This window comes from Aotus nancymaae, unplaced genomic scaffold (assembly GCF_030222135.1).
Source record: "Aotus nancymaae isolate 86718 unplaced genomic scaffold, 86718_ANA_hifiasm-v0.15.2.pri h1tg000016l, whole genome shotgun sequence".
Lineage (NCBI taxonomy): Eukaryota > Metazoa > Chordata > Mammalia > Primates > Aotidae > Aotus > Aotus nancymaae.
In genome coordinates, this window is record NW_026988428.1 from 67,371,101 (window position 1) to 67,378,005 (window position 6,905).

The 6,905-nt window shown below is 43.6% G+C and overlaps 1 protein-coding gene across 1 annotated transcript; it reads left to right on the forward strand.

Moving 5' to 3' along the window:
• The first annotated feature begins 1,443 nt into the window (after nucleotides 1-1,443).
• Nucleotides 1,444-2,079, forward strand: LOC105719701 (histone acetyltransferase KAT7-like). The gene has a single exon (XM_064376808.1). The coding sequence runs from the start codon at nucleotides 1,444-1,446 to the stop codon at nucleotides 2,077-2,079; it is 636 nt and encodes a 211-aa protein (XP_064232878.1).
• Nucleotides 2,080-6,905: the final 4,826 nt, after the last annotated feature.

Genomic DNA, 6,905 nt, shown 5'->3' on the forward strand with positions numbered 1-6,905 from the left:
ACACATCTGGTTTTCCTCCAACTCCTGTGACTTTTCTGGTTGGTGAGCTTAAGATGCAGAATTGAACCTGGATGGCTCATCTCTTCCTTCTTTGGGATATGCTTGCAGTCTACGTCTTCAGCTATTCTGAACCATGCAGTGAAGTCCCTACCCTGATGTGATGGACTGTGACTGTCCTATCCTGTGTGTGCGTAGGTGGAGGTGATTGCCCAGCTGGGAGTTTGGTGTTAGGAAGCCCACTGTTGCCATACTTCTAAGCCATGTTCCTCAACAACTTATCAATAACAATGAAAATGTTTTACCCCATAAATATAATTTTTAAAAGTCTTAGTTTGTTCAGGATTCAGGCTGAGAAAAGAAGAGTGTTACATATTGACCCCCTCAATCCCCTAAGTAAGTAATTGTTATTTACATTGCCTCTGTGGAGGGGTCACAAAAACATACCTTATAGGGTTCTCAAATAATTTAATTAATCAATGTTTATGAAGGTAGTTCTAAATTATGATGCAATAAATTGATGTAAACAGTAATACTGATGATGATGATGATGATGATGATGATGACAACTATAAACTGATACATGAACTTCTCACCTTGGTCCTTGCCACCAATTCCTTAATTCCTCTCCTCTCCTCCGCAGCTCTACACCAGCCAAGGTCACATCAGGTAGGTGGCGAATGCCGTTAAAATGAAGTAGCTGAGACTTGAGTATCTCTACAGGGTTCAAATGCTCTTTAATTTTCAATTCTAGGAAATGCAGTAGGTAGTTCCTGGAAAAAAGCATACTGATAACATTTACCAACAACAACTGGGCTGTGAAAACGGTGAAATTATTTCTAACAAGTTGGGTTTTTAGGAAAGTGATAAATGGAAAGCTGCTGGAGTACTCGAGCTCCTGAGTCACCAGACATTCTTGCTCTGACAATCAGAAGAAAAACAAATGCTTCCATGTCTTAAACATTTCCTGGTATGACGAATATTTCCCTTTATTTAGAAGAAGAAATACTTTGAATTGTGACATTGTGCTTAAATGAAATAGTGCTTGAGAGAGCAGATATTTTATTTTATTTTTTTATTTTTATTTTTATTATTTTTTTAAGACGGGGTTTCACTATGTTGGCCAGGGTGGTCTTGATCTCTTGACCTCGTGATCCGCCCGCCTCGGCCTCCCAAAGTGCTGGGATTACAGGCATGAGCCACCACGCCCGGCAGAAATGTTTTTTAAAAGCAATGGGATAGATAGACCTTTAATGCCTACACTTCTCAACCTTTAAAATAGCGGGGAGAGGCAGAACGCTTCAGACGCTGAGAGGCAGGAGGCATTAGGATCGTCCGCAGGATTGGGACCGCTACAGAGGCCGCCACGGAGCCCGCCGGAGCCACCGTTCCTGCTGCTGATGCCGCCGCCGCCCGAATCGGAACCGTCGGGCGCAGCCGCCAGCAATGCCGCGAAGGAAGAGGAATGCAGGCAGTAGTTCAGATGGAACCGAAGATTCCGATTTTTCTACAGATCTCGAGCACACGGACAGTTCAGAAAGTGACGGCACATCCCGACGATCTTCTCGAGTCACTCGCTCCTCAGCCAGGCTAAGCCAGATCTCTCAAGATTCCAGCCCTGTTCGAAATTTGCAGTCTTTTGGTACAGGAGAGCCCGCTTATTTTACCAGAAGAGTGACCCGTAGTCAGCAGCAGCCTACCCCAGGGACACCGAAAAAATACCCTCTTCGGCAGACTCGTTCATCTGGCTTAGAAACTGAGCAAGTGGTTGATTTTTCAGATAGAGAAACAAAAAATACAGCTGATCATGATGAGTCACCACCTCGAACTCCAACTGGAAACGCACCTTCTTCTGAGTCTGACATAGAAATCTCCAGCCCCAGTGCGTCTCATGATGAGAGCATCGCCAAGGACATGTCCCTGAAGGACTCAGGCGGTGATCTCTCTCATCGCCCCAAGCGCCGTCGCTTCCATGAAAGCTACAACTTCAATATGAAGTGTCCAACACCAGGCTGTATAGTCTGTACATCAAGTTTATCTTTGAATGTTATCTGGGTATCTAGGCATTTAACACATTTGTAAAAGTTATGGGAGAAAAAAAAATTCCACATTATCAGACCCCCATTATAGACACATAAACATATATACACACACACACACACACACACACACACACACACATTTAAGTATTTAAACAAACAAAAAAACAAAGGCATCAATAAAAATAACTGTCAATTAAAAATTGAAAGTTAAAATGGAGGTGGGAGAGGATTACAGTAAAAATAAAATAAAATAAAATAAAATAGTGGGGAGAAAAAGAAGTAAAAATAACATTTTCTTCCTCACAAGTTTGTTTTGAAAATTAATGAATTAGTGCTTATTAAGTACTTAGCTGAAAGGTGATGTGAAAAATATCAAACGTCATCTCTGTTACTGTAGTCCAATGTTCATCTGCCACTAATAAAAGCCTGAGCCCCAGGCACAGTCTTTTGTACTCTTGTCTTTGGAGAGAATCGCCTACAAGTTTCCTTTATCCTGGTGATAAATCATAATTAATAATTCATCCATTATACTCCCGCAGATGCATGGCCAAGGATGCACCGCCCTGAGTGTTGGCAGCCTCTGCGGTGCTGTCTCGCTCTGCTGCCTGGTATTTGTCTGCAGTGCAGAGACACGCCCATGGCAATGGCCCACAAGGCCCACACAAGGGGACAACACTTGGCTGATTCAGATCCCTGACTTTGAAAGACTGACTCCCTTTGCACCTTGCATGGGGATGGCTCCTATTAGTGGAATTTAGAGACTGAAGGGGGCAAGGAAGAGTCAAAGGGTGAGGGGATGGGTCAGACCCCAGCCAAGCCTGGGAGCTAAGGGAGCACATTTCCTGACTCAGCCTCTCTGGCTTACAGTGGACTTTTTTGGTGTACCTGAGTTGTCAGTAAGTTCCTGTTGGGCTCTGCCTTTTCCACGTGCCTGTCACTCAGCAGAAATTCATAAGCAAATCTCAAACTGGAGATGCTGCTGAAAGTCAGAACATTTTAAAGATACCACTACCCTCCTTCTTGAATTTACAAAGTATAGGAAACTGAAGGGGATCATCATGTTCTTTGGTTGCCACCATGACTCTACAGCTACTCTGTCCTGTCTTTACTTTGGCCATAAGCAAATGTCTGTGATTAGACCAGGATTCACAACTGGATGTGCTGAGACAACCTGAAACGGGAGCCAGTCATGAACTAAAGAAACCATCCATTAATCCAGGAACTAAACAGGCAGCACAGGAGTGATCGACCTAATCTGCCTGCTGACGGCTGCCAGACTTCGGTCACTGGTCACGCCTCTCTGGGGAGACAACAGGGTAAGCTTCCATCCCAAGGTTCTTTCCTTCTGGGGTCCGTCCACGTCATGAATTGGTAATCACCGTGAAGTATTCCACGATGACCATTTAGAGGCAGAATAATGAGCTGGATGGGCTGACTGAATTAGAAAGTGCTACTTCAGACCACATTCAGAGGACATTAAGTTGTATGGGACAGGAAAGGCAATTCAATAACCTCCTCGTTTTATAGATGAGAAAATAAAGGCCCAGGGAATGGCATACCCAGAATGGCATGTTTGCTGGTGCCAGGGCTGAGACTCTCAGCATGGGAGTCTCCCCAGTATCTGAGGAAGGACCTCATAATGATGCCCTCTGATTTTGCAACAAACTGTGCTTTTTCTCTTGCCTAACACCTTCTCATTGTGCAAAGAACAGAGCAATATGAACTTTGTAGATTCCCCCACAAACCCCACCTCAACACTGCTTTTACAAAACTTCTCACTCTGCCCCTGTGTTGTCTATGTGGCTGCCTACCTTTGCTAGGCTTTGAGCCCAGGTCTTGCACACAGCAGGCACTTAATAACATTTTATTTACTTGAATGGCATCGGTCACAATATATGGAAAGAAATCAGAAAAGCCAAGTGGTGCTACATGGGCACAGTTTGAAACACTTCCTTACAGGGAAAATCAGAAATGCCAAGGAAAATCTAGCTAAACTCTGCTAAGTCTCAAGGGATGAGTTTAAGAGGCAACATTTTGGAAGCTATCATATGACTGAATGATGAGAGTTTGTAGCATCGCATTGTATTTCTACTTTCAGTAATTTTATTTGTGGCTTATTTTGAGCTCAGACCACATTTACTGTATTTTAGGTCAATTTGAGAAAAATTTTCTCAGATCAAGATCAACCATATTTGCAACATGAAATGAAGTCATCCTCTTCCTTGGCCACTATTACACAAATGCTAAAACATACAGATCTCAGAGCTTAGTGCCCTGTTTCTGCATAACAGTCAGCCATGGGGAATGTGGGTGAGGTTGAGGGATATACCAACACCCCTCACAATGGGTGTGGGGGCTTGGAGGTCAGGGTTGCAGTAAAACATGGTGCTTTATCGCACAGGCCTGGAGCAAGACCAGAATCAAACTCACTTTTGCCAGTTCTAGACCTATGACCTTGGAAAAATTGCTGAACAACTGAAAAGCCCAATCTTGTATCTCATGGGCTTATTCTAAAAATAAATTAAAATCCTAGTCTATACCTGGCATATAGTAAACATTCAGTGATGGGTGTTATACTGGTGGTAGTTTTTAATGATGGAAGAAGGGTCAAGTTTTCTGTTCTTTCTCACTGCTCTACCTATATCCCATCCTAGTGTGCTTTTGCTCATCTACACACCCTAACTAGTCAAAACTCACTCTTGGAATCTGCATTGGCATAGCGTAGTAGGTACGAGTCTCAGCTGTACAGCAAACCATCAGAGTTTACTATGAGGCCTTAGGCAATTCACTGAACTTATCTGTGCCTCAGTTTCCTTAACTAAAAATAGGTAGGATAGGAAAATCTACTTCACACTATTACATAAGAATCAGATTAATCAGCACACATAAAACTTTGGGGCATGCTTGACACAGAGTAGTCTCCCTCTCTATCCAAGTAAATGTTAGCTAATTCTCATTTTCTCTCACTTTCTGAAACACCAGAGAGTCTTCCTCCAAAGTGTGCTTCTCTTCTTTCCAGGCCCCTGCTGTTAATCTCTGTGTGCTGAGGAGACCTATCCATGAACCATGGCAAAGGTCGGGAAAGATGGAGAGAGTATGAAGGGTACAGTCCCAGACCCATGCAATACACAGAAGCCAGGGGTCAAAGCAGAGTCAGGGTGCAGAACCAGACGGCACCCAGAAGCCAAGAGAGGTTTCAGATAAACACTCAAGGAGACAAAAGCAGACACAGTAGGCAGGACATCTGAAAACCTGGAGACTGAGGCATTGCCACCCAAGGAAGAAAGAATTTTTGGGCAAGTTCTGTTTTTAGAGATTTTCCAGGGCAAGGTCCCAAAAAGCAGCTCTATAACCATGTAGAAGAGATGGAGCTTATGCATTCATTTTTTTCTAATAAATATGTGCTTAGCGCTTTCTATGAGCTTGGCACTGTTCTAGGGACAGGACACTTAGCAGGGGCCAAGAAGGCAAAACTCCTTCTTCTCATGGAGTTTATATTCCAGTCAGTTTTTAAAATAAGATACTTTCACACGTTGGATAAATTTCCAATGGTAAACTTTGAATAAAGTTGAATTCTAAAGAAGAAAAGCAGTGGGTTAATGTGCAATTTACCTGTGCCACACACCTTCATCCCAGTCACCCAGTCGATGTATTCTGTCTCCCTCAAGACTCAATAAATATTGGAATGGGACATTATTTTAGAGGTCATCCTGGATCTTCTCAAATTTATATCTAAAATAAACAACTCACTTGCAAAGGTGAGTTTCTCCTTAGCAACAATTTTATCTTCACCGATCTCCAATCTCCTTCCACTAGGGGATGAGTTTGGAGGCAAGGTCATAGGTCTTTTGACATAGCTTCTCACTGCTCTTGGTAGATTCTGAAAGATCAGAGAGCCAGTAAAGATATCTAAGGTCATAGAGACCATGCATTTAGCTTTGGAGAAGTTAAGGGCCTTACAGAGTTGTGGAGGTTTGAGGTACCTCGTCTCCCCAACCTGGGCACTGACTGCAGACTTATTCCAAAGCAGCTTTTCCCCATGGCTGATGCCTGTGCTGAGAGGCCCAAAGCCAGCCCGTCTTCCCAGGTGCTGACCGAGCACTTTTCTGCCCAAGTCTGGAGCTGCCTTCTCAGCATGGTGATGTCACTGCTGCCTCAGTCTGACCACTGGCTCCCCAGAATCTCAAAATGATAGCGTGACGCTGTTCTGTTTTTTCTGTGGAGCTGGTGGAAATTTCTGTTGTTTCTGTTATTATGGAAACCACTTCCACAAATAAATATTTAGATAAGGATGAGGAACAAACCCCCTCAAAGATTGTGTGTATTTTATTTACTGTCGAAAGTGTTTAGTTATATAATACAGAGTACAAGTTAGCCAGCAATGGCCACACCTCTCCAGAAGGAATGTTCTTTCTCTTGGACCATGTATGTTCTTTTACCATCCTCCCTCCATTCCTAACTTCTCCAATCCCTCTCTTCTCTTTCCCACTTATTTTCTCTTATTTTCCCTTTGTTCTGTATCTCTTTACATTTCTGTCTCTTATTTGTCCTCTTGGCATCTGGTCTACACCCTCTTGTCTCTCTCCGCTTCTTTCTTTTTCTTCTAATCTGTCTCCCCTTCTCTCATTATAAGAGAGTATTCAGACAACTAAATCTGTGTCTGGTTTTGGTCTGCTCTGGTCCTCAAAACCATGAGTGACAGAAGACTCTGTCCTTGGCCGCCTGTCACACCATAGGCCTGTGGCCAAGCCCCACTTCCGGTGCTTGCTGGAGAGCTGCTGAGAAGTCCTCCTGGCCAGGGCACAGATGGTGGGTGATGGAGTCCGGATGCCGAGACTTAGGGCGGGTCAAAACAATGATCACTCG

Bases quoted from the DNA above. Each gene is read 5' to 3' on its own strand.
- LOC105719701 (XM_064376808.1), top strand. From the start codon at position 1,444: ATGCCGCGAAGGAAGAGGAATGCAGGCAGTAGTTCAGATGGAACCGAA.